General features: G+C 43.6%; 3 protein-coding genes across 13 annotated transcripts in view; 2 read left to right on the forward strand and 1 right to left on the reverse strand.

Annotated features, from left to right (window-relative positions):
- TP53BP1 (tumor protein p53 binding protein 1) overlaps positions 1 to 3,414 on the forward strand; it is a 39,747-nt gene extending 36,333 nt beyond the window's left edge. For 7 of the 8 annotated variants that reach the window (XM_090149252.1, XM_090149253.1, XM_090149251.1 and 4 more), the window contains 3 exons: positions 959 to 1,158; positions 2,314 to 2,459; positions 3,076 to 3,414. In XM_090149252.1, the coding sequence (XP_090005378.1) occupies positions 959 to 1,158; positions 2,314 to 2,459; positions 3,076 to 3,263 (534 nt within the window). In that variant the 3' untranslated portion in view covers positions 3,264 to 3,414. Of the gene's footprint in view, positions 1 to 958; positions 1,159 to 2,313; positions 2,460 to 3,075 lie in introns of those variants that run through there. The other variant, XM_031587995.2, reaches the window with a different exon arrangement.
- A 1,107-nt stretch (positions 3,415 to 4,521) lies between these two features.
- TUBGCP4 (tubulin gamma complex component 4) lies at positions 4,522 to 16,044 on the reverse strand. Of its 2 annotated transcripts, XM_031588000.2 has the most exons (18): positions 15,908 to 16,044; positions 15,709 to 15,837; positions 15,058 to 15,180; positions 14,531 to 14,584; positions 14,042 to 14,098; positions 13,454 to 13,533; positions 12,830 to 13,028; positions 11,846 to 12,011; positions 9,679 to 9,803; positions 8,978 to 9,028; positions 8,426 to 8,531; positions 7,968 to 8,075; positions 7,583 to 7,721; positions 6,985 to 7,162; positions 5,879 to 6,013; positions 5,509 to 5,625; positions 4,969 to 5,108; positions 4,522 to 4,676 (listed from the first exon to the last, which is right to left on the reverse strand). In XM_031588000.2, exons 1-18 carry the CDS (start codon positions 15,983 to 15,985, stop codon positions 4,664 to 4,666), a joined length of 1,998 nt encoding a protein of 665 aa, XP_031443860.1. In that variant the 5' UTR covers positions 15,986 to 16,044; the 3' UTR covers positions 4,522 to 4,663. The 2 variants fall into 2 exon arrangements, with proteins under 2 accessions (XP_031443860.1, XP_090005394.1); XM_090149268.1 differs by lacking the exon at positions 4,522 to 4,676 and having other exon boundaries at positions 4,965 to 5,108.
- A 1,791-nt stretch (positions 16,045 to 17,835) lies between these two features.
- Positions 17,836 to 26,911, forward strand: part of IQGAP1 (IQ motif containing GTPase activating protein 1) — a 53,799-nt gene continuing 44,723 nt past the window's right edge. The window contains exons 1-5 of one of the 3 annotated variants that reach the window (XM_031587990.2): positions 17,836 to 18,103; positions 20,057 to 20,156; positions 23,901 to 24,057; positions 24,825 to 24,902; positions 25,623 to 25,699. In XM_031587990.2, the coding sequence (XP_031443850.2) occupies positions 18,052 to 18,103; positions 20,057 to 20,156; positions 23,901 to 24,057; positions 24,825 to 24,902; positions 25,623 to 25,699 (464 nt within the window). In that variant the 5' untranslated portion in view covers positions 17,836 to 18,051. Of the gene's footprint in view, positions 18,104 to 18,176; positions 18,803 to 18,830; positions 19,142 to 20,056; positions 20,157 to 23,900; positions 24,058 to 24,824; positions 24,903 to 25,622; positions 25,700 to 26,911 lie in introns of those variants that run through there. The other 2 variants (XM_031587991.2, XM_031587992.2) reach the window with 2 other exon arrangements.

Below are 26,911 nucleotides of genomic sequence, written 5' to 3' on the forward strand. Positions count from 1 at the left end.
CTCCCCTCCTTGTAGGGAGGTGCTCCAGCCCTCTAATTAATCTTCGTGGATCTGCTCCAACAACTCCATGTCCTTCTTGTGTTGGGGGCCCAGAACTGGATGCAGTACTCCAGTAAATTTGTTGTCTTGAGATTGCCTGCCTATAAAGAAGTGACTCTTAGTAATATGGGCCAGTTAACTTCAGAGATTCAAAGTAATGCTACCAGAATACAGATGCATTTTAGAGCTGATGAAGGCCTTAAAAGTGATATTGTAGTTGTACCCATCAGCAGTACTGTAATCTATTAAACAAGTTTTGTCAAGTATGACACTTGATAAACTGGATTTATTCTTACATATCCAGTAAATCAAGTAATTGAAGTTTACTATTGAAATTTATACAAGGGATTTATCCTAGTCTTGTGTGAAATTCAAGGTTGATGTAGTGATACTGGCAGAATCTACAAGTAATGATAGCACCCAGAATAAATCTTTAACTTCTTTGTTTAGTTTACAACTCTTTTCCTGAAGTTTTATTTAGAGAGCATAAGATTGCAGGCAAAGCCAGAAGACTGTTGTGCAGACTTCAAGGCAAATTATAGACTTATTTTTTATTTTTACTTTTCCTCATAAAAAATGCTGATTTCTAATAAAAATGTAAACTGTTTTTGGAGCGTCTTGCCTGAGGGTAGAGTTGTCTTTACTGACTTAAGTCACGGTTTAAAAGATGTTTCTCTTCCTTTATCTGAAATCGAAGAGAGAGAGATGATACAAAAACAATAGGTGGAGTTTTTACTATGTGCTACACATCTTGGAATAGGTTATTCTGGTCTGTGAATTGAATTCACTTCTCACATAATAAGGCTGTGAAAAGTGTTTTGATTGTTTTCTTTGTTACTGTTCAGCTGCAGATAATTTCAAGGCTTTTTTCCAAGCACTTTATTTCCAGTTTATGTGTTTTTTTTAATCTCTCCTGAAGTGTAATGCAGCATATCAGTGTCTTTTAATTGCGGATCAGCATTGTCGAACACGGAAATACTTGCTGTGCCTTGCCCGAGGGATCCCTTGCGTGTCTCATATCTGGGATTATGATAGCTGTCATGCTAACCAGCTTCAAAATTATCGAAATTACCTTTTGCCAGCTGGTTATAGCCTTCAGGAGCAAAAACTGCTAGAATGGTAAGTGCTGTAAGTAATAACCAAGATGTAAGTGCACAGGCTATGGATTTAAGGAAGAGATCTTACGCATGGTTAGCTTTTGAGTATTGCAAGTTCTGAAGGTGTCTGTAGTACTGCTCCCCATGTTTGCCATTTATATAGAAATGCATTTCCATTCCTTTTCCTTGGATGTGGCTCCAACACCAAGGTGGATTTGGTTGCTGTATGTACAAAAAGAGTCTCCCAGGAAGAGAGATTTTGGTCTCTTAAGAAACGTGAAATTCATGCAAGACATCCCACTCACTTAGCTGGTCTCTCTAATAGCTCAGAGAGCAATACTATTGTAACTTTTTCACTATGGCATGTTTTGAATTCAGGATACTTTCTTGGCATTTCTACAGAACTTGATCCCTGTTCTGTTCTGAGACTCCTAGGAGACAGTGGTGAGCAGACAAAAGCAGACTTCAAAGCCCTGGAATCTCTTGGTCTGGGGACTGATGCTAGATTGCTTGGCCCTATCAAAACTGAGGTGTTTTGGGTATGCACAAAATAGGTTGTTCAGGATCAGAGATAAGCCTAAGTGCAGTCAGGTGGCTGCATCCATGCATATGCGTACCCACGTGTATGTGCGCGCACACTGCCAGTGTGGTCTAGCTCTGACTATCTGTAAATAGAGGAAAATTGTTCCAGGTATTTCAGGAATGTGTGCTGTTAAGATATTAAAAGTACTAATATGGGAGCCGATCAGTTGATGTGGGGAGGTAAATAATGGTCCTCAAATAAAATCTGGGGTTATCATAGGCTCATGGAGTGGCTTGGGTTGGAAGGGATCTCAGTGATCACTAGGTTCCGACCCCTGTGCTGCAGGCAAGGTTGACAACTGCTAGATCAAGTACTAGATGAGATTACCCAAGGCCCCATCCAACCTGGCTTTGAACATCTCTGAGGATGGCGCATTCACAACCTCTCTGGACAGCCTGTTCCAGCACCTCAGCACCCTCCCCCTGACATCCACTAAACCTTCCCTCCTTTAGTTTAAAACCATTCCCCCTTGTCCTATTACTGTCCACTTATGTAAAAAGTTGATTTCCCTCCTGCTTATTAGTTCCCTTGAAGTATTGGAAAGCCGTAAGATTGTCAGATATCTTTAACAGTCTGCAATTGTTTCTTCCACAGGCACCCACGAGAAAACCCATTCCATAACCTGAAGGTTCTCCTGGTATCAGATCAGCAGCAGAACTTCCTGGATTTGTGGTCTGAAATCCTTATGACTGGGGGAGCATCTTCTGTTAAACAGCATTTTTCAAATGCTAACAATAAAGGTACTCATTGGCTTTCTATAGTAGCTGGAAATCCTATGCTGCTCTGCTCTCTAGTATGGTTTTAAAAATCATCTAGGATGACTTACAAGCATGTCTATAAGCATAAAGTAAGGCAAAATGCCAACACTGGCTCTCTGCATGAATGTAATCTAGATTAAATACAGAAGCTTTACCTTCCAGTGAATGATACAGTGCAGCAATTCAGGATACAGACTGTCAGCCTTAAAGAACTGCTCCTGGGCCTTCTGTAGGCCACTAGAATTGTTTCCATGTTCTTCTGAATTCCTGTATACATGTTCAACTTGTTGCTTCTCTGTATGGCATGTAGGTCCTAGTATTGCAGCCTGAGGTCAGAATGCATGGTTATCTGCTCCCGCTTGTAATCTCTGCTACTAGTTTTCTGTTCACTTCTGTCTGCGCTAGGGGGAATCCTTTATTTTCCAATGCCCAGTGTTGTTGTATAGCTTGTCTTCTAACAAAAAGAATTCATAGGCTAACAATGGGAGATGCTGAGGAGATTCATGATAGTATGGTAGTTAAACAGACTTATCTGTTCTTGCAAGGAAGAGTCCTTTTTGGTTTTTTACCTGACCAGTACCTCTTTCTTCATACGCAGATATTGCATTGGGTGTTTATGATGTGGTGGTGACTGATCTTTCCTGCCCAGCTGTTGTCTTGAAGTGCGCGGAGGCATTAAGACTCCCTGTTGTCTCACAAGAATGGGTGATCCAGAGCCTTATTGCTGGAGAGAGAGTAGGCTACAACAAGCATCCAAAATACAAACATGACTATGTCCCTCATTAAGCTGAAACTTTGTCCTGCTGTCCCACCATTGTGCAGACTGTTTTAATCAGGTTTTAAATGTTTGTGGAATTGGACAGCGTGCATGATTTATTGTATATAGTTTTATCTGCTGAACTTTTATCATGAAATAAATGTTCAATCTCTTGTGTTAGCTATTGGGTCTTCTCATTTATCTGCCTTGCCTAGATGAGGGCAGAGGGAAAAGAAGTGCTTATGGTTGTCTGGGCTGAATAGCTTAAATATTCTACTTTCTGTAAAACCTGACCCCAACACAAAAAGTCAATTACAAAGGGATGGAAAGATGGTAGGTTTTCGTTACAGAAGGATGGACCTATGACTGAGTTCAGGGCAGCAGCACCACTTCTGTTTTTTTGGAAGAATGGAATATTGTGTACTGCTACAACTTGCTGGAACAAGATACTGCTGAAGCAACTGGTAAGAAATGTGAGGACAAAGTACTGTTTTGCTTTGGCTACTTTTTATTTTTCTTCCCTCTTGTTTTGACTTCACAGGTATTAACCTGCTTCAGCACAGACTGGCAATACAAAAGTGGAAAAGAAGAGGGAACTAGGACAAATAAACTGCTGGGAGCCTGAGGTGCAGGGAAAAAAAGTGCATGCCAAAGACTTATTTTGGTTCAGTACATTAGTAACCAGCAGCATTCTAAATAGCCTTGAATGAAAACAGGGTACATATACAGATGATGTCTTAAGTTTCTCCCTAGCTTTAGTTTTAGCACCTTTTTCTGTCAGCACAGGGAGATCCGCACTTTGAACAGTGCGAATATTTTGAATAACTTTGAACAGGTGTGAATAATTCCAGCATGTTAAAATACATTAAGGACTGGGCTAGCAATGTCACATGCTTTCTCTGTAGAACTTAAATATACTGATATGCTGGAACAGTGCAATGCAAAAGAAAAATATTCTTAAACTCTGTTCATTCTAGTCTACCTCAAAATGCTATTGGAGTTGTTTCTTTTACATAAATGTATTTGATTAGCAGATGCGATAAACTGGTTTACGACAGACAAGTCCAATTTCTGAAGAAAGCTAAAACTTCATTTATGGTCAAGAACAACAGACTACTTCCTGCATATTCCAGCTTGCCAAGCATCGCAGTCCAACTGAACAGCCAAGACATTCTTTTTTTTTTCCCCACTTCTTGAAGAAGCATAGACTGCCTCTCTGGAAGCATTTATGAGCGTATGAAGACTGCAGAAAGCATATCTGTACTAGTTCTGAACAAATGGAGAAGCTTTCTTAATCACTAGGCAGTTGCAGGTAGGTGGCACTTCCTGCCAGTTCTTTTTGACAGTGCTTCACTAGGCAAGAGCCAACTGCACAGGCTTCACTGCTTGCTCTGCTGTTGGTCGCAGTTTGAAGGAAAGGTCTTAGTGCTCAAACCCCAAAACTGCAAGAAAAGGATGCAATATTAACAAATTTCAAGGAGCACCCCTCTATTAATGTATATCATCATTTTTCAGTGAGTATTAACTAGCAGGTAGCTCAAAACAATGCACATGTGAAAACCAGAAGCCAAGTCAGTCTGGTTTTTGTTACTTCTCTATCATAGTACTTTGCAGCATTTTGCTTCCAGTGATTTTGGCTTATGAAATGAACATTGCTTAATTACGATTGTTTAGCATGCTTTATATTTCAAGTGTCTCAAGATAATTGTGCGAGCACCCCGAAGTCATGCCTACCTGCCCAAGGTTCCTCCAGCCTGTGTGTAGTATTTGTTATAATCCAGACGTAGTAGCAGCTGAGCTAAGTCAGAGTTTATTTGATGGTTTCGAACACTAGAGAGAATCTTGAAGAGCAGTGATGACTGACGACTGAACCCCTACAAATAACAGGAAACCTGTTCAGGAAAGCCTTTTCAATCATTGAGTAGCCTGAAGAAAAGTATCACTGCGAAAGATTTTTGCTTGTGGTCTACTATAAGGTAACCTGTCAGCCAGAAGAATTAGGTGCTAGGTAGCCAAAAGGAGAGGTAAAACCAGATGATCTACATCCTTTGTATTTCAAGAGGATTATAACTTCTGTGTATCTGTGCACATACCTCCCCTCTGTGCACGTGGAGATGTGGAGTTTTTCTACCCAGGAGGTATTGACTAATTCAAGTAATTGTAAGCATTCACACAGGTCTGATCTCAGCTTAAAACAGCTGTAGAACAGGAGTAAAGTTAAAGTTTAGACGTTTGCAAGGGAGATGAACAAGACCATATCAATGGAGAATTTACCTTCACCAGAATGCTGAGTTGTGCAGCTCCACGCTCATCTAACGGTCCCAGATTCTGACTTACCAGAGAACAAAAACTATGACAAAGGTCCAGGATTTCATTTAAACAGTGGAAAACCTGTATGGAAAAAGAAGTACAAGTTACCAGTTATATCAGAGCTCAGCCTCAGAGGAAGTTTTTTAGTACCTGAAAATTAAAAGCATTCATAATCAAAATGATACACCATGTTTTACAGCAGTCACTAAGGAAGATGTTAAAGCAGCTGTGGCATTTCAAAGGCCTTTTTTCTTAAGGAAAAAGCTGCATGCTTCTACCTCTCCCCGAAACAACTTGTAGGAAAAAAAAAAAAGTGAAAACAAGATCTACTTACAGGTTTTAGGAGGATGAAAGACTGAGCCAACAGATTACTTAAGAAATGATCGTGAGCCAGTCGTATGCTCTCAAAATCTCGTGTGGCATTTATTTGCTGGAGAAGCTGTGAGAACTGAGATTCCAGTACATCCACCTGAATGGATGAACACGCAGAGAATTTTCATTAATAGCTTTCTTGAGGAACAGGAGTACCTCAGACCAGCTAGAAGTTGCGTAAGAAATTTGCTTTCCCTATCCTTACTCTTACAATAGAGGCTGAGCATTAACTTCTATCTGCCTCATTAATGGAGCTCTATATACAACAACAGTAGAGTAATAAGGGAGAAAAGAACTGATCCCTGAATATTAACTAAGTAGACAGACGAACAGTTGCTTTCTAACTAGTGAAAAAGTACTTAGGCTGCTCCAAAAGTTATACTTCCTATTTGTTTCTGTAGTAGTTTCCCTAGAAATAAAGAACACAACACTATTTGATAAATCACATTCTTAGCTACAAAGCACTATTTTTCAATATAGTCACCACCATTAGCTATGAATTTTCACCAGCAATTAGCAAAAGCCGGCATGCTGTACTCATCAGGGCAAAGGCTGCAGAACAAGAACTCAAGCCATTACTCTAGGAAGTCAGAAAGTTGGGCCCCCCTAGATTCTGTTATAGCTATTAACAAACTGATTCTCACAAAATTATGCTACTAACTATTGTTTAGGTTTGAAAGTGAGAAAGTGGCTTCTTTCAATTAAAAAAAGAAATCATAACTAAAAAAACACAGAATACCATCCAAAAGAACTCCTTGTCACTGAACAAAGCAGAGCTCATTTCAAGGGGCAAAGGAACAAGACAGGGTGGCATCTTAATGATTCAGCTTCAGGGATAAGCGGGGCTTCTCACAACTCCTGAGTAGTGCTAGAGAGCCAGAAACATTTGCATTTCCATTAACACGTAAAACTATACTGATTCACACATCCATTAACTGTATAATTGTAGCACTGAATCTGGGAACTCAAAAAAAAAAAAAAAAAAAAAGTTTAAAACTTCAGTGCTCTCCATGAATTTCTATCAGTTCCTGATTAAGCGATACAAATTCAACTCTGTTTAGTCCTGACCTGGAGGTAATACTGAAGATTGTCCACAAGGAAAGCCATGTGGTCCCTCAGACGCCACTTGATGGCATCAGTTCTGTTAGACTTCAGGTGTTTACGTTGCATCTGGAGAGCCCAGCAGTGTTGTAGCTCTGCCTGAACCCGTCGCACGCTGAGCAGGTATTTGAACACAACGTTGTACCTACAGTCATAAAAATAACAAAGTTGTTTTAGTTCTAAACTACCTTGTTGTTCTTGGGTACAGGTACTGGAGAACAAAACAATGCAAGAAAGAGAAATGGCAGGCAGTTGCCTGCCAACAGACAGGGTAGATAAAGTAACAGCCCATCTCAGAGTAACAGATTTCTGAGTGTATTGGTTATTGATCTAAAAAATACTAAGTAATTCTAGCATGAGCTGACAAAGTTTTGACAGTTTTGCTGACAGATTTCCTATGATCTTATTTGCAACAAGTAACCTCAACACGACTAATGTGGAAAGAGTAAGGTTTAGGGAGCAAGCTCAAATGCTAAAGCTCTACCTTTCTCTCTATGAGGGGAAAAAAATACTGGATGCCTGATGTCAGGTAACTTCCAGACACAAAGGCAATACTAGTACGTACTTCTCCAGAACAGCAGGAGTAAAGAGAATATGTAGTGGCCACTGAACTTTGTAAGAAAGGCCCAGAGCTGCCCAGCCAGATGTAGGGGCTTCACGTGGAGATAGCTCTCGGGAAGGCCCTTCACGAGTCTGAGAAGAATCTGAAAACAGATAAGCAGATAAGGTGCTTAGTTAAGACATCCTCTCAGTCAAGGCAAAGCTTTCCAGAGGAGAACGAAAAGGGGAAAGAACAGAACAGGAAGAGGAGAAGCAGGCTAAGGTATGACACAGGGCTGTTAAGGAAAGCAATTCAGTATTTCTTTACTCTGCGTGAGGGTAAGAGGATTTGAGAACAAGGTCATTGTCATAATCCCTCTTAACTCATTACTAAAAATGCAAATAGATACCTTTATGCTCCTTTCCGTGATACTCAATGGTCAAGTGAAGCAAAGGAAGAAGGTTGTCATCATCTAACAGTACCTTATGAGCAGACTGCTGAAATGCAACATTGACATCTGACAGAGAGAGAACACAAATATTAACAGAATACTCAAGATGTAGATAGTGCTTATTTTACACCTATTAATTATTTACATTGGGCCATAACAGACTAACATTATTTTCACTACTTTAACTCCACTCTTTGATATGGAGAAAAACCTATTATCTGAAAGTTACTGAAAGATTATTTTTGTTACTGAAAGTTTTTTTGCCCAATGTGCATTATACTGTAATTTAGAAGTGCTGCTCTTTCAAAACCAATGAAAACATCCAGAGGATAAGATGGGGAAATCTGCATTGGATTTAACTATTTTCCTGCCAGAGCACGGAGAGGACATCTTGTAGATGAGTAACCAGCACTCACCATGTTCTGTTACGGCTGTAGGTGGTGTTTTTAACATGTGCTGTGCAGTGTCAATGAAGGCCTGAAACAGTTCGCCTCTTCCCAGAAGGTAAAAGTCTTTTATAATCTGTTTAGGTAAGTTTTTGTATGTAAGCACATAAAAAACTGAGCAGAAAGAGTAAGCATTCTAACTCATAACATTTATTTTTTAATTACTTGGACAACTTCTGTCATTTCAAAACAGAGCTGGAAAGCTCTGAACTTCATCCAGTGGCCTGAAAGTCTACAGTGCAATGCACTGCAAGCAATAAATGATCTCCAAGATGCAAAGCACAAAACCACATACATTTACTCCTCTAACTCTGCCTCTGCCCAAGTTATATAACTGTACTCATGCTTGCGATCTTGAGAAATGAAAATAGAGTTACCTAAAAGAAGAAAGTACAAAATATAAGATATAAAGCATTTACTGGGAAAGGGCTATTAAAAAAATGAAACAAAGCAAACAAACAAAAAATCCCCCACCACTGATTTTAAGCTACTTTTGCAAAAACAAGTTAGCAGTAACATTACCTTCAGCTGTCCTAGTAAGTCAGATTCCTCCACCATCAGTTTCCAAAGATGCTAGTGAGAAGATGGAATAAAACAAGAAATCTCTTCTCAGATACATCTGAACTTACTGAATTTTATTGAATAACTTTAATGTCTAAAAATACCTGTGATACATTTAAAATGCACATATGTAAAACAAAAGAGGAACACTCTAACATGGTTCCTGTGTAGGCAACCCGTGTTACTAACTAGAATACTCTTGATGCATATTAGTAAGAAATGTGAAGGGAAAAAAAAAAAAGCAAATTCTTATGAATTCAATCAAATCCTACTTGTCCTCACTTTTCCATGTTCCTATGTTCTCTGGTTTTTAATCTTTTTTCCCCAAATTAAAACAAGACAAGAAAACAACCCACAAAGCATTTGTCTAAGTAAAAGGCCAACTATTACACTGAAATCACAGCATAACGTTTTGAAGTTGTCATAAGTGATACAATCAGTGTTTTACAATCCCCTGCAAATTACTGGTATTAGTTGAAGTCTTTGTATCATTAGAAGTTGGAATAACACGACAATAAGCCTGATAAGAAAATGAAAGCTACCTTTTTTCTTTTTTTTTCACCTTCCTATTTTAATTTATTGTAAACAGCTTCCCTCTTCCTGGTCATTCACAAAACTCAAAAGCTCCTCAGCCTGTATAGTTATCCTACTGGGATCCTTACCTCAGCAACTGTACTCCGTATCCAATCAACCACAGATTCAAAGTCTACCAAACTAAAGAGTGGCTGCTGCTTGAGTCGATGTAGTTCTGCTGCGAAAGTATCCTCCTGGTTTTTTAGGATGGAGCCTGTGCAACAATGAGAGAAGTTCTGGACAATAACAAATGCTATTCAAATAAGTGCAGACCCTTTCCAGCACAGTGGGACAGAGAGGCTGCCCAGGAAGCACAATGTCATGTCAGACAAGAGGAGTGTAAATTTGTGGAGGCCCTGAAGTACCAAGTACAAGATAGTACTGCAAATACACAATAGACACTTGATGTGGCAGTGCTGCAGTATCAGACAGAAAAAAAAAAAAAAGAAAAAAAGACTAAGTAGAGAGAAGAAAAGAAGGAAGGAAAAGATTTTCTATGCAAACAAACAATCCTTTTTCCTAGGACTAAGCTAGATCATTGAACCCTGAACTTTTCTGCTGCATTAACCAGTTAGTTGGATTCTCCCCATGCTCTGACCCTTTCAGTTGTATCCCACTGCTTGGACTTGGGAATTTGTTATTTTTGAAACCATTCCTCACCTCTACAAACAGAAGAAAGCAGTCCAATTCAATTGGTTCTTTGTTATCTGCACTGGCATTAGTCAGTTGAGTGTTTTTACATAGACAAGCCTAAGCTGAGAATCCAGAACAGTCCTCCTCTCTTATTGCAGTGTATTTCTAAAAAGCATCTTCCAATGTAAACCCAGCAGGCTCTCAAAGAGAACAATCAGTTGGAATTGTCTTTGTTTTGCTTTTGTCTTTGAGGCTCCATCATGATCATCTGTCCCACTGGCCGCTTTTGGAACTACACTGCAATAAATCTCTCATGCTTGTGCATGCATTCTAACTCTGTGACGCCATTCTGCAACACACACACACTCAGAGCAAGATGTGCTCCTGCAATTGTTTGAACCCTTCAGGGACAGAAATTCAAAAGGCAACATGACCTTTACAGAGGCTTTATTTCTCCAGAGTAAGTCAGATGGTAACTTACAACTTAGTATTTTTTATTCTTATTATTACTTATAACTATTTTTTTACTCATGCTGTACTTATGTCCTTCCCTAGCTCTCAATTAGAAGCAGAGCACTTGGACCATCATTCTGATCTGGCACAGCCATTTGTATTTTCTGAAGCTGACAGATGACACCAAGTTGGGAGGTGGTGTTGATCTGCCTGAGGGTAGGGAGGTCCTTCAGAGGGACTTAGATAAGCTGGATAGATGGGCTGAGGTGAATGGGATGAGGTTCAACAAGGCCAAGTGCTGGGTCCTGCGTTTTGGCCGCAACAACCCCATGCAGCGCTACGGGCTTGGAGACGAGTGGCTGGATGATTGTGAAGAGGAAAGGGACCTGGGGATGTTGGTTGATGCTCGGCTGAACATGAGCTGACAGTGTGCCCAGGTGGCCAAAAGGGCCAGCGCCATCCTGGCCTGCATTAGAAATGGTGTGGCCAGCAGGAGCAGGGAGGTGATCATCCCTCTGTACTCAGCACTGGTGAGGCCGCACCTCGAGTGCTGTGTTCAGTTTTGGGCCCCTCACTACAAAAAAGACATTGAGGCCCTGGAGCGTGTCCAGAGAAGGGCAACGAAACTGGTGAGGGGTCTGGAGCACAGGCCTTATGAGGAGCGGCTGAGGGAGCTGGGATTGTTTAGTTTGGAGAAGAGGAGGCTCAGGGGAGAGCTCATCGCACTCTACAACTTCCTGAAGGGAGGTTGTGGTGAAGAGTGGTTTGGCCTCTTCTCCCAGGCAACGAACAGGACCCGGAGAAATGGCTGCAAGTTGTACCAGAAGAGGTTTAGGTTAGACTTAAGGAAGAACTACTTCTCTCAGAGAGTGGTCAGGCACTGGAATGGCCTGTCAAGGGAGGTGGTGGAGTCGCCATCTCTGGCAGTGTTCAAGAGGCGTCTGGACGAGGAGCTGCGAGATCTGGTTTAGTAGCTTGTGGTAGCAGTGGCAGTGTGAAGACAGTTGGACTAGACGATCTTATAGGTCGTTTCCAACCTTGTGATTCTATGATTCTATGAAGCTGATCATTTTAACAGTGACTGTTAAAGAATTCATTCATACAGTATTTTGGAAGATACTTGTCAGTCTTTCACAGCTGAGTGAAGGCCATAAGAAAGATGCTTCTTACCTTTTCTGGTCAGGTTAACATTTTGATTCTCAAACATTTGTACAGATTCTCCCACAAACAAGATTTTTTCAGCAACTCGCACAGGAATGTACGATGGCAGCATCTCCACTCGCAGAGAAAACTGTTTTAGAGATGGAGCTAACATGTTCTCCTCCTCAATCAAGCGCTGTCAGAGACACGAGGGACAAGACAGAAAGCACAAGGAGAGAAAGAGGTTGAGAAAACCAGGTTTATATAGGAAAAGTAATAAATATCAGACTATACTAAAAGTAACTGGTTTTCCGTGGCCTTTTAAAGCTTTTTCTTGTTTTGGCTGCGTGCAATCTTCTCTCAGCAAAGACTGTTTATAGAAGGCACTTAATTTTATGCAATGTGAGGTGTAACTGCAGTGGATCTTTTGTGCATTCACAGAGTTACGTACAACATACTAAAACCGCCAGTACCCAGAAAAAAAAGGAGGAAAAACAAGCAAAAAGCAGATGGAAGCATAGAGAGAACAATTATTCTCTACTTCCCATCAGCAAGCAATGTTCAGCCACGTCTTGCAGAACAGGGCCTCAACAGGCATCAGTTATTCAGGACACATTTTCATTATAAAAGCCCCTCCTCCTTGCCCAGCTTTTATTGCCAAGTGTACTTTATGGAATATGCCTTTGGTAGGTATAGGTCAGCTGCTCTTGCAATGTCTCCTCCCCACCTCTTGCCTACTCCCAACCCAGTGGCTCTGGAGTGGCTGGAGTGTCTTGATACTATGCCAACACTGCTCAGTAATACACAAAATAGTGGTATGATATTAATGCCATGCTAGCTACAAGTGCAAAGCACAGCCCTTTATGGGCTGCTGCAGGGGATTAAACTCCAACCCAGCCAGACCCGGTACATCAGGTCTCAGGAATGACTGGTCATTTGTATCATTTGTACTGAAACTGAAGACAGTACTTCCTCTTCAGTCACCTGATGCCAAGCTACAACTTGAAGTTTTACCAAGTCCTGCAGCTCTCGTAGCTGTTTTCCTGTAAGTCCTCCAATTCCTAGGTCATCATCATCATCTTCAGGTTGGCCAGAGATATTCCCAGAAGGCCCCTGTTTGATAAAGAACTCTTCATGTTGGTCTAGTAGCAATCCATGCAGCATCCAGGCAGAGAGCTGCTTATACATGACTCCATGACACACAGCCAGAATCCTGAAATCAAAAGAAACAGACAGTGGGTCCACTGCACACAGTAATCAAAACCTCATTGTACATTATTACATTATTCTGGAAAGTCCTGTTGATCAGCTGAGCAATTTGGCACTTACTTTCTTCCCAAGGGCACACAGACATAACAACATTCACCAAGTGAAATTTATTTTTCTAAAGGATGAAAAAAAACCTATAACATGTCTGCTACATCCAAGGCATTTTGTGTAGACTTCCAAATATGGAGAAAGCCTTAATTCCTGCCATGAATCTGTTTTAGATAAATAAAGCATACTGTGACAGTTTGCCCTTTTAAATCATGCAGGCCCGATTTGAGCAGCATCATCTGCTTTCACAAGTAAGAAAATACTTTGATACTAACGTCAGGTATTACATACAAACAAAATAGTTTTGTTGCATCTACCTACTTTTCAAGAGCACTGCGAACAGGAGGCAACCCCCCACAGCTATGTTTGTGGACAGTTTCCAGTATCTGACATCCATGAATCTACAGAAGGAAAAAGTGGTTAGAATAAGACTATTACTTGGATCTGTATGGGCTATTTCAAGCATTTAAATGCTACATTTCCAGCTAACATGAAGAACTGTGCAGGTCTGACAGAAAGAGAGATTAAACACACTCCACGTAGTGAAGAAAGAAGTCTTCTATGTAAGCTTCTCTCAAAAATTTCCCTAGATGAGAACTAAGCCTCTTAAGACTTTGAAAACATTAGCTACTCCTTTTTTTTTTTTTAATTCAAGTGAGCATGGAAGAAAACAGAATAAGAAAAGAAGAAATTCCAACTAGCAACATCTTGTAGTTTGAAGTGTGTTGTGATTATAAAATGCATCTTGCTAATAATGAATGAGAAAAAGTCAAATCCAGTGTAAAGAGATTTATAAAGCATTCAATACTTAATTTCCTAGCATTCATGCCTGGGATGAAAGCAGGAAATACTTTATCAGCTAAAGAGAAAACTTATTAAGATTTTACACTAGCTAAAATTTTACCATACCTTCTGAGTCTTGATCTGTTCCACCACAACCATCACAGATGGGAAGAGTAACTGAAACTGCAGCACAAGAAAGAGAAAAGTTACACTTAGGTAAGTGTGGACAACAGGTGATTGCAGTAGTTCAAGCAAACTGTTAGCATGCTTTCCACTCGAATTGGAAACTATTGTCAGTGACCCTAAAAATCACTGGAAACAAGGTCCATCCTCCCCTGGACCAAGGATCATTATGCCACTGTATTCCAGCTGCAGTTCAGAATAAACAGAAGTTGTGAGGAATATGCCAGGGTAAAGGAGGAGGACCTATGCATTGTGTCAAAGTGCACGTGATCCTCTAACCATGATTACAGGACTATAAATTTGGAGATGTTAAGGAGAAATGACATAGGATGAAAGACTAAACCTTGTTTACACCACTCACATTCTCATTAGTTGAGAATGTTATGGAATGACAAGAATAATCATTAACATAAACAGGTTCATCAGCATTACCTGGTCCAAGGAATAATTAACATGCGAGATGGAAAGATGTGGGTCAGCCAGAAACTGTAAGAACAACAAAGCAGTTAATGAAAATTAAAATATGGCATGGATACGTAAAAAGGCAAGTTTGGCTCTATGCTTCATATCATGTTATGTCCCATATAGGCTGTAACTTTTAATGAAACCACTGGATGATAACAGTACCTAAGACAGAACAGCTGCTAAGCCCCGGAGGATTTTATCAGAACCTTCACAACTGAAAACAGAAGTCATGATAGTGTGAAACAGCACCAGGTTCCAAAGCTGATGGGACACTCATTGAATTGTATGTGGAGGGGAATGACAGCTTATAAAATTAACAGTAATTTACAATAGCATCTCACAGGAGTAATTTGAAAGCCATTCCCAAAGTGAGAAGGAAACGATCTTGTCTCTTTAGCTACTACCACTTAGTCAATACAGTAATGGCAAAAATGACAAGCTTCCACAATGTGCCAGCAGCAAACAGCCTCTTGCCCCAGGTCCCTCTCCTTTACCTCTTGTTCCAGGTCAAGCAGTGCCTGTCGATACGGCTGCAACACTGAATCAAGACCTGTACAGAATGCTCGCAAATAAATGCCATGCAATCCACTCTGGTTTTGCTGAGACAGGTGATGGTCCTGAAACAGAACAATGAAATCCTCAGGTCCTCAGCACAGGTCTGATGAGTAATGGAACTTCCTGCAACACTGCACCAGCAGCCAGTGGTCACAACACTCTGAAATGCACCTTCAGCAACCATAAAACATCCAGGAAGAAAACAAAACAAAACAAAACAAGCAGAGCTGTTTAGCTCTTCTGTGGATGCATGCAGGAGTGGGGAATGGTGCACATGCAGCAGCACTATTAAATTCGTTTGTATTTATGAATGCCTCCCGAATCCCTACTCTCTTCACAACTCCTGATGAACCGCAGGGACCAGAAATTGCAACTGACGTTCCCTTCCCTAGGAATGATACTTCTGCACTCCGTTACGTCTTCCAACACAAGCAGCCGTGCACCCTCCCTCATTTACACCGCACAGAACCACACGGAGCCCTGCTCGGGGCGGTGAGTTTGTCTGCGCTGGCGCAGAGCCGCACCGACGGCTTCGCGTGACAGAAGCAGCAGCGCAGATCATCACCCGCGCCGCGCCGCTGCGGCCTCACCTGCTGCTGCACGTGTCCCGTGTACTGCTCCACGAACTCGGCGAAGCGGATGTAGTCGGTACCGAGGCGGCAGAGGCGGTTCAGGACGCTGGTCTCGCTGGGGTGTAAGAACGGCAATTCCTGGGACACCTGCAGGAAAAGAGAGCGGTGAAAGAGCAGAGAAGCGAAGGGGGCGAAGAGGGGAGGGGCCGGGCCGTACCTGCAGCCCACCGCGCTTGCTCCAGGTAAAGGCCGCGCCCGGGTACCCGCTGAGCGCCAGCAGCAGCTCGTGGATCATCGCGCCGCCGAGCGCCGCGCAAGGGCCGCGCAAGGGCCGCGCAAGGGCCGCCGGGAAGGGCGCGTCTGCGCGGTGGTCCGCAGACGGCGTGGGCGGCGGCTGCCGCTGTCGGGGACGCCGGGCGCGGGGGAGGACGGGGCCGCGGGTTGCCGGAAGAGCCTCCGGGAGCCGCCAGCCGGGCCCTCGAGTCGGATGCCGGCGGTCGGCCCGGCCCGATTCCATCCTGCGCTGCTGGTGCTCTTATTTGTGTGAACATCTATCACGTATTTAACCTGACGGAGAAATCTTGAATCTAAACGTACCGGTCTTCTGTAGCCAGAAACGAAGCTTGTAGTAGCGTTCCTTCACAAAAACGGTGAGGATCCCAAGGGTTCCTTGCAACCAGGGCAGGGGCGAACAGGACGTGAGGGCCGTGAGGCTGAAGGGCCGCCTGCTGGTCGGAGCTGGAGGCGGGAGGAGCCGATCTTTGGGAAAGTGAAGTCAGTGAATTGTTGGCAATGAATCAAAGCCATTCGAACAGAGGTGTGGTATTGGGATTCCTTCCTCGTTGCTGAGTGTTACCATCTGATGGATAGTGTTAGGTAAGACGCTGTTTTTCTAAAAATGCATTTTTTTTGCTGCACAGCTCAGAAAAATAATCTTTCTTATAAAGGAATTGGACAATAAACATCTTCAAAAGAATGTAACTGCAGTTTAAGTAAAGGCCTGAATTTTGGAGCTCTTTTTTTCCCAGTGCAGCCCTGGTGATTAAGGCCAAGCACTTTTTTTTTTTCTTTTTCTTTTTTGAATGGAATTGAAGGCTCAAATTCCCAAATGTACTTTGTGAGGCTCCTGACTGATCAACACCTTAAAAAACAAACAAAAAAAACCAGCCAGCAGAAGCAATAGAATAAACACAGACCCTAATGAACTTTAGTCAGTGGTGACAACAGAGAGACCAGAAATGGTAAATATAATCACTGAAATACAACCTTAAAGACTTTCATCCAGAAACTGCAATTATGTGAAACAATAAACCTTACAGAAGAGGGTAAGCGTATTTTTGTTTGTTTGAGGAAGGATGGAGGAAGCAAAGAGGTAAGAATAAGGGGGTTCCAAATGCCTGTACAAACAATATTACAGAACTTTTAGGGGAACATAACCAGTTCTGCATGCCATAGTCTATATGCAAATGGTACTTAATATGTCTTCTCATCACATAACTGCAAGGTACTCACGTGTATAGTAACATAAATGTTATTAGAGCTGTAACTGTTTATAATGTGAGTTTTGATGGAGTGCTTGAATGTTGAAATCTTCCAAATTTGTTGGCAGATTCTGTTTTCAATAATAAAGTCTATTGGTTATATTAATTTTTCTCTTTTAACGTGATTTAATAGGAACATTTGTTTTTCCTCAGGGTTGTTACGTGCGTTCTTAATAAAACCAGGTTAATTGAATCAAAGCCCAGGCCCTGTGTGTGCTACTGCTCAGCTGAGAGCACGGGGCAGCAGAGAATACAAACAAGGAAAAGGATCCCTTCTTGCTCAGTGGTGTGACCCCACCTGAGCGTTCAGCTGCTCTTGATCAGCATCTGATCAAGATGCACGGCGATCTTTCCATCTGGTTTGTAAAGCTGGCCTTAATAATGGTACTGGTAATAATGTAATTATTACATGGTAACTGGTAATAATGATATGTTTCCATCTTTCAATCCTTTGGTGTTGAACCTATATATTCTTACAGCCTTATTTCCATATGACTTCGTATTATCCCAGCTTTCCTTTCCTCTGAATAATGGACAGCCGGTATTACGTTCTGTGTTAACTGTACAACTTGGAACGCTCTTAAGGTTTGGCTGCACAGCAGAGGCAGAACGGAGTTGGACGGTGACATCGCTGCCCGGCGATACGCGCGGGGCGGGCGGGGCAGAACGGAGCAGGGCAGAGGCGGCTTCCCAACCGAAGCCCGGCGGATGGAGCCGGCAACGGAACGAGCGGCGCGGCTCCTCCCCCGCCACACCCGGCACTGCAGGAAGAGGAACAGCCGTGCCCAGCTCCCGGCCGGCCCCGGACCAGCGCAGCGCTATGGCGGCGGAGGAGGTGGACGGGTTGGGCATGTCCCGGCCGCACTACGGCTGTGAGTACGGGGGCTCGGGCTCGGCTCCGGGAATCGGCGGCGCCACCGCCAGGAGACATCCTGACCGGCGACGCCCAGCCCGGCCTGCGCGGTCCGTCCCTTCCCGGGACCGCTGCTGGGCGCCAAGGCTCCGGGGGGGAGCGGGGAGCCTCGTTCCCTACGGCGGCGCGGCGAGGCGAGCCTCCCGCGGGGCGGGTGCCGTGGGTCGCGCGAACGCGCCCGAGCTCGGCGGGCGGTAGGTGGAGAAGAGCGCCGGGAGAAGGCGGCGGGCGGGCGGCGTGGGGCCGTGGCTGGCCTCCCGCCTAAAGATCGCTCGCGCGTGCTGTGGGCGCGCTGCGCGCCTCGCCCAACATGTCCGCCACGGGGAGGGGAGCGCGGCGGGGCGGGGGCTGCGCTGGCGGAGCGATCTCGGCAGGAGGAGGGCGCGGCGGGACGCTGCCGTGGCGGGCCGTTCTGGCCGCCTCCCTGCTGTTTCGGCGGCGGTCCCTCGCCTACCATCCGAATCGATCGGAGGCGTTCAGGCGGAACGCCTTCGTCTCCTCGAAAATGCGCTCGCTTTGGAGAGGGAGGCTTCGATTCGACGTTTCTGTGGCGTACGGTCGCTTGTGCAAGGCAGCACGTCAAAAATGAGCAAAGATGGAGCGGGCGCTGTGCGGCGGATGGGAGATGGCGAAAGCGGCGGTCGGGGCGCGGCCGCAGGTGGGTGTGCGGGAGGGCGGGGCGGCAGCGCTGCTCCTCGCTCGGGGGCGTTACCGCGTGGCGGCAGGCCGTTGTCGGCTCTTGTAACGTTGGGAAAGGCTGAAGTAATGGGAAAAATGCGTGTGGGGACCTCAGACGGGTTTCTGAAACGTCCTGGCCGTTCTTACCAAGGCTTTGCTTGATCGCAAACGCTGTGGTTGATATCTCAGTATTTCAGGCGTGAGCTAACCTTTGACTAACAACGGTACAAGGTGTTTCCTATTTGTCACGTTCATCCATAAAGCCTTAAAAAAAGAAAGTGGCTTTTTCAACATGAGAGCATGGAGGAGGCACTTAGCAGTAAGTGGGAAGAGTGTTTGAACACACAAAAATCGGAAAGATTTAGGCACATAACTGTAGGATTTTGATCCAAAGATGATATGCAGGTTGTGGATCTAAATTATTATCCTCCAGGTGATGGCTGAGAGGAGCATTTCTGTCATTCTAGGGATGAAATATAACAGTATAGAAGAAATTACATGGTGTGAAAATATGCAGCTGTCCTTTAATCTTTGACTGCCAAAATCAGTAGGTAGCTGGAGAGATATGTGTCACTGATGTGCTTCTGAGAAAGAGAAAGGCAAAGCTAGAAGGAAGTAAGAAAATAATGGATGGTTTCAGAGAAATTGGCAGATGAGGAAAAGCTGAATCAAAGTCAAATTGAGAAATCGGGGAAGATGGCAAACTTACGCAATAAGGGTGGAAGGATAAGGAAACCGTGTCTCTTGTTATTTGCAAAGAACATGTGTATTTGTTTCTTCATTTTTCTGAAACAAATTATGCCTGGGATGAGTTCCTGTGAGGAAGGTTGGATATGATTTTTGATGTTGTATGGGAACTGCTGAGTCACACCCTGAACCACTGATTGAGCACTTGGGGTCAGCCCTGGGAGCACAGGTGAAGGCAATTCAGTTGTGGGACAGGAAGGGATGCAGCCTGGCTGCACCTCTCTTAGACCTCATTTAAGGGCTGACTGCCACTGGGGAAGGATGTCTGGTTGGAGATCCCTCCCTGGTGAAGCTTTCCCCTGTGAACCTGAAATCTTCTGATATGGGTGAGCAACCTTCTTCCCTTCCTTCATGGCACCTTTCTATTGTGCCAGTCCTTCCATCATCACACCTTTGTTGTAATGCCTTTCTCATTGTATTGATCTGTCCAGTTGCTACAGATGTTCAGTCTTCTTCTATCTGACAGTATTTATTTGACTATTTTCAGCTGTCTTGGATAATGAAAGGTTAACAGCAGAGGAAATGGATGAAAGACGACGCCAGAACGTAGCCTATGAATACCTTTGTCACCTGGAGGAAGCAAAGAGGTAAGAATAAGGGGGTTTCAAATGCCTGGAACTTCTAAAGTCATGATATTTTGTAAAGGGAATAATTTGGATGCAGATTACCTCCTGTGTGTTTCTGAGTTCCTGGATAGATTCATTGTAAAAAAAAAAAAAAAAAACCAAAAAAAAACCCAAAAAACAAAAGAACCCCTCAAAAACTAAACTCTGTGATCCTCCAGACTTTTTCTGCCTAAGAAAGTAAAAAAAAAAAAAAAATCTATGCCTAGTAGAAATTCCTGTTATGCTTATCTAACAAGCTCTTAAAGATTTTATTTATTTATTTAATTATTGGTGATGACTTCACTGCTGTAGTGCTTCGGTATTCTCAGCGCTAAAAGGTTCCTACTATTACCTAACTTGTATTTGCCTTGGTGTAATATTACCTTACTACCTGCTTATGGACATGAAGAACAGATTATTCTCTCTCGCATATCTGCAGCCTTTTACACATTTTTATTTGTAACCTGATTTTTCTTCTCTTATTCTCTTAAACTGGAAACCCAGTACTTCCATGTTTCTTTTTGGGTCCTGTTTAATAGATCTGTGGTCCTTTTTCCCTGGATTGTTCTGACTTCTCTCAACTCCGTGTCATTTTGGAAGTGCAGTGCCAGAACAGAGAGAAGCTTTCAAACTGGGGCATTGATGTTCACACTTCTAAGAGCTTAAGGTTGCGTTGTGTACTCTGACAGAAGTGCTGGCATCATACGTTACAACATGGTATCTACATTTTTGTAATGATGTCAAGTGGTAAAGTTGTGCTGAGTTGCCATCTTTTTACTTGAAATTGGGTCCCTGTTCTATGTTTATGGAATGTATTCTGTTTTCATAAGCATGTTAAGTACTGCCAGATTTTTTGTTTTCTGACCTTTGATTAATATGTTGAAATAATTTTGACCTTCTACTGCAAAGGAGGACGTGGGGTTTCGGGTGGATTAAGGGCTTGACGTTAACCAGCAGTGTGTGCTTGCAGCCTGAAAGGCCAATTGTATTCTCAACTGCATTGAGAGGGATGACAGCAGGGTGAGGGAGAAGATTGTCCCCCTCTACTGTGCCCTCATGAGACCCCATCTGGAGTACTGCTTCTAGGCCTGGGGTTCTCAGCACATGAAAGGCATGGAGCTATTGGAGCAGATCCAGAGGAGCACCATGAGGATGATCAGAGAGCTGGAACACCTCTCCTGTGAAGAAAGACTGAGGGAGCTGGGCTTGCTTGTCTTGGCGAGGGCTCTAGGGAGGGGAGACCTCATCATGGCTTTCCAGTACTTGAAGGGAACTTAGTAAGTTGGAGGGAGAGAGACTTTTAACATGGCCTAATAACGATAGGACATGGGGAAATGGCTTTAAACTTCTTTAAATTCAAAAGGGGAAATTCAGGTTAGGTATTAGAGATGAGCTCTTTGGTCAGAGGATATTGAGGTTCTGGCATAGGCTGCCCAGAGAGTTTGTGATTGCCCCATGTTCAAGACCAGGTTGAATGGGGCCCTGGGCAGCCTGATTAAGCGGATGGCAATCCTGCCCGTGGCAGGAGTTTGGAACTGTGGGGGTTTTAAGGTCCTTCCAACACTAACTGTTAAGAGGAACTATAATAGCACCATTAAATGAAACAGAAGGAAATAAGATATGGTAAAGTCTGTTGTTATGAGGAAAGTCAAAGCTTTGTTATTGAAAGTCAGACCACAGAAGTGTGTGTTCCTTTTCTGCTTTTGTAGTAAGGTCGGGTAAAATATATAGGCCAGGAGTGTAGACTTGATGACAGAATTGTAAGAGGTCAGCTAGAGGAGCTTGAATCAGCTGTAGAGTCTTGAAATAACTTCATGGGATCAGATGGGCTTCATTCTAGGGTGCTGAAGGAGCTGGCGGGGGTGATTGCCGAGCCACTCGCTGCCATCTACCGGCACTCCTGGTTATCCTGAGAGGTCGCAGAGGGCTGGAGGCTTGCTGATGCGACTCCTATCAACAAGAGGAGTTGTAAGGAGGATCTGGGGAACTGCAGGCCTATCAGCCTGACTTTGGTACCAGGGAAAGTTATGGAGCAAATCATCTTAGGTGAGATCATGTGGCATGTGCATGGTATTCAGGGGATCAGGCCCAGCCAGCACAGGTTTGTGAAAGGCGGGTCATGCTTAACCAACCTCATCTCCTTCTATGACTGGATGACCAGCCTGATAGATGAGGGTAAGGCTGTTGATGTAGTTTATCTAGACTTCAGCAGCGCCTTTGACACGGTCTCTCACAGTATTCTTCTGGGGAAACTGGCTGCCCGTGACCTGGACAGGTATACTCTTCTTTGGGTAAGGAACTGGCTGGAGGGCTGTGCCCAGCGTGTAGTGGTTAATGGAACTAAGTCCAGCTGGCGACCTGTTATGAGTGGTGTCCCCCAAGGGTCGGTAGTGGGGCACATCTTGTTTAATATCTTTATTGATGACCTAGATGAAGGGATTGAGTGTACCCTCAGTAAGTTTGCAGATGACACCAAGCTGGGATGTGGTGTTGATCTGCCTGAGAGTGGGGAGGCCCTTCAGAAGGATCTAGATAAGCTGGATTGCTGGGCTGAGGTGAATGGGATGATGATTAACAAGGCCAAGTGCTGGGTCCTGCGTTTTGGCCGCAACAACCCCATGCAGCGCTACAGGCTTGGGGCTGAGTGGTTGGATGACTGTGAAGAGGAAAGGGACCTGGAGATGTTGGTTGATGCTCGGCTGAACATGAGCTGACAGCGTGGCCAGGTGGGCCGATGGCATCCTGGCCTGCATTAGAAATAGTGTGGCAGCAGGAGCAGGGAGGTGATCATCCCTCTGTACTCAGCACTGGTGAGGCTGCATCTCAAGTACTGTGTTCAGTTTTGGGCCCCTTACTACAAAAAAGATACTGAAACCCTGGAGCGTGCCCAGAGAAAGGCAGCGAAGCTGGTCTGGAGGGGTCTGGAGCACGAGTCTTATGAGGAGCAGCTGAGGGAGCTGGGGTCGTGTAGTCTGGAGAAGAGGAGGCTTGGGGAGACCTCACTGCACTCTACAACTTCCTGAAGGGAGGTTGTGGTGAGGGGGGGCTTGTCCTCTTCTTTCAGGCAACAAACAGGACCTGAGGAAATGGCCGTAAGTTGTACCAGAGGAGGTTTAGATTAGACATAAGGAAGAACTTTTTCCCTCAGAGAGTGGTCAGGCACTGGAATGGCTGCCCAGGGAGGTGGTGGAGTCGCCGTCCCTGGCAGTGTTCAAGGGGCATCTGGATGAGGAGCTGTGAGATACGATTTAGTGCTTACAGTAGCAATGATGATGGGAGAACGGTTAGACTAGATGATCTCACAGATCATTTCCAACCTATGATTCTATGAACTACCAAAGCTTTTATGAAAGTTGAATAAAAAGATACTTGTTAGATGAGCCTATACTTGAGAAGAAAATTTAAGTGAGTTACAAAGACAGGTTGGCTGCTTTATGTAGACCAGCAGCAGCTAAATTGTGGGCTGGAGGAAGAATGTGATGGGGAGATGGTATCTTAACTTCTGAAGCACTGACTGCTGGGCTCTGTACTTAACATTTTTTTTGCTGAAGCATTACTATTATCTTAGTGACATAGATTGTCTGATAGTACTGTACTGATGTTCAGCCTCTAATGCTAAATAAATACTATGCTGGAGAGTGATGTAGCAGTAGCAGCATGGAACTTACTTAGCATGGAGTTATGTTCACAAATTGGAATTGTACTTTGTTCTTCTTGCACTTATAGGTGGATGGAGGCCTGTCTGAATGAGGAGCTTCCTCCCACAACAGAACTGGAAGAAGGATTGAGAAATGGTGTCTACTTGGCCAAACTTGGAAACTTTTTCTCCCCCAAAGTGGTTTCTGTGAAGAAAATCTATGATAGGGAGCAGACTAGATATAAGGTGAGAGCTGCTGGCTGTAGGTATTGGGTTTGGTAGACCTCAAATAGGAAAATGTGCAGACAGAGGTGTGGACTGAATAAACAGAAAGTTCTTTTATATTATTATTTACTGAAAAGCCAGTCCAGAGGAGGGCCACGAAGATGATCAAAGGGCTGCAGCACCTCCTATGTGAGGACAGGCTATGAGAACAGGGGCTCTTTAGCCTGGAGGAGAGAAGGCTCTGGGAGACCTTACAGCAGCATTGCAGTACCTGAAAGGGGCCTAGAAGAAAGCTGGGGAGGAACTTTTTGTAAGGTCACACAACAACAGGATGAGGGGCAATGGCTTTAACTGGAAGAGGGTAGGTTTAGGTTAGGTATCAACAGGTTGTCCAGTGAGGCTGTGGGTGCCCCCTCCCTGGAAGCATTCTAGGCCAGGCTGGATGGGGCTGTGAGCAACCTGGTCTGAAGGGAGGTGTCCCTGCCTATAGCAGGGGAGTTGGAACTAGATGATCTTAAAGGTCCCATCCTACTCAAACCGCTCTGATTCTATGAGAAACATCTCCTTTGCTTGAGAATATTGGGTAAGTGAGGGCTGTGGACTCTTAGCTTTATGTCTGAGCTTACAGCTGTGAAAGAACTTGTGGTGTTATAAATAAGCATTGTAATTGTATAGATATATAGAAGAGTTCTGACACCTTTTTTTCTTTGGGTGTACTTTTTTTTTTCACTGTATTGTCAGCTGTGATATTTTGCTTGTCCTCTTATTTCTGCCTATTTTTATTTCAGGCAACTGGTCTGCACTTCCGACACACTGATAATGTAATTCAGTGGCTAAATGCCATGGCTGAGATTGGCCTTCCTAAGGTAATTTCTGTGTTGTATATGCAGACTGGTATGTAATCTCAAAAATAACTTTACATTCTGTGAGAGCGTTTCTTGTTGCAATAAAATCAGCAGAGTTCATATAACTTTTTCATTCTTTATATTTGTATTTGTATAGAATTTCTATCTAAGAACTTGATGAAATCTTCCATCCTGCTGTGAGTGAGAATGATTGTAATAGTTACTTCTTCTATCCCATATTACAAATCTTGCATACTGTCTACAGTGTGTTGTTTGTACTCCGCATTCTATTGCGCAGTATCTGAGCTGCAGTTAGATTTGTTCAGATTAACTTGAAAGCTTCATTGGCAAATTTGAAATAGGTTTCAGGTATGGCTTAAATATAAATTATTGGCTACACTATGGGAATGGCCCAGTATCTCAGAGGAGTTTAATAAACACGGTTGCCTGAAAATACATGGACCTTGGTAGTGTTGTGTGGGCACATGAAGGAAGGGGAATGTGCTTTCGTGCACGTGGAACTTGGGCAGGAAAAAAGGAGCTTTGATTTGGATGGAAGATTAAAAAAAAAAGTGTGACTTTAAGCAGGAGAGATGTGCTAGGGTCGGAGAAGCGTGAGAAGTTTTGTTTTTGTAGATTGTTTCATTAGTGTACTGCAGAAGATTTGGTCTTAGCACAGTTAGGACATCTGATTATGTAGTGGGTGTATCATTCAGACTGCTAATTTTCTTTTATCTTCAGATATTCTACCCAGAAACTACAGACATCTATGATCGCAAGAACATGCCGCGTTGTATCTATTGCATTCATGCACTCAGGTAAGGCATGTGAGGCACAAATCTCCAGTTCCTTCTGAAATTTGCCTGGAAAGCTGAAAGGTGAGGGAAAGAAGGCTGGGCTGAAGGGTGAACGGGGACTAGCAGAACTGCTGTAGATCTTCGCTCCAATCTGTAAATAGAATGGCTTAGGTTTGAAGAGACCTTAAAGATCATCTAGTTCCAATCCTGCCATGGGCAGGTTGCCCCCCCCTGTGTCAGACTGCCCAGGGCCCCGTCCGACTTGGCCTTGAATGCCTCCAGGGATGGGCCATCCACAATGTTTTCCAGGCAACCTTTTCCAGCATCTTGCCACCCTATGATAAAGAATTTCTTCCTACTATCTCGTATTTGTCTTTAATGTCACAGAATGATAGAATCTTTTGAGTTAGGAGGAACCCTTAAAGTCCTACTAGTCCAACTCCCCTGCAATGAACAGGGATGTCTACAGCTAGATTGAGTTGCTCTGAGCCTGGTGTGAACATCTCCAAGGACAGGGCTTTTAGCATCTCTCAAGGCAACCTGTTCCGGTGCCTCAGCACCCTTACTGTAAAAAGAAAAAAAACAAGTCCCACCAAACTTTTTCCTTATATTTCACCTAAGTCTACTTTCTTTAAGTTTGAAATCATTTCCCCTTCTCCTATCACAACAGCTCCTGCTAAAGAGTCTAGCCCTTTCCTTCTTACAGCCTCCCTAGATACTGAAATTTAAATGCAGGAAATTTAGATATTGCATGTTGAGGTAACATAGAAATGTGAAATTGTCTGCTGTTTATTTTCCATGCAGTTAAAACCGAGTTCCATCTGAGACACAGGTTTTTTGTTTTTTTTTTTTTAGTAATTTATTTTTAATGATCAGATATTTTACTAGAGGGTACGGGACCATGAGTGCTGAGCCAGTTTGACAGACAAGCAGAGAACTTGCTTCTCTTTCCCCAGTCCCATTTGTCTTAGCTTTATATCAGTTCCATTTCTCGCCAAGCTTCTTTGTTAATCAGATTAATTCACTAAATTTACGGGGGGGGGGGGGGGAATGACCAAGTGAATGTGCTTACATCATATTAGTAAGTCACATCACCTTATTAAGACTATTTTGACACAGCACTGACGAGGTTACACCTGAAGTACTGTGTCCAGTTCAGGACTCCTCAGTGCAAGAGAGACATGGAGCTGACAATAAGAGTCCATTGGGGCTGCTGAAGTGATTCAAGGTCTG

This window comes from Phasianus colchicus, chromosome 12 (genome assembly GCF_987193195.1).
Source record: "Phasianus colchicus chromosome 12, bPhaCol1.hap1.1, whole genome shotgun sequence".
Taxonomy (NCBI): Eukaryota; Metazoa; Chordata; class Aves; order Galliformes; family Phasianidae; genus Phasianus; species Phasianus colchicus.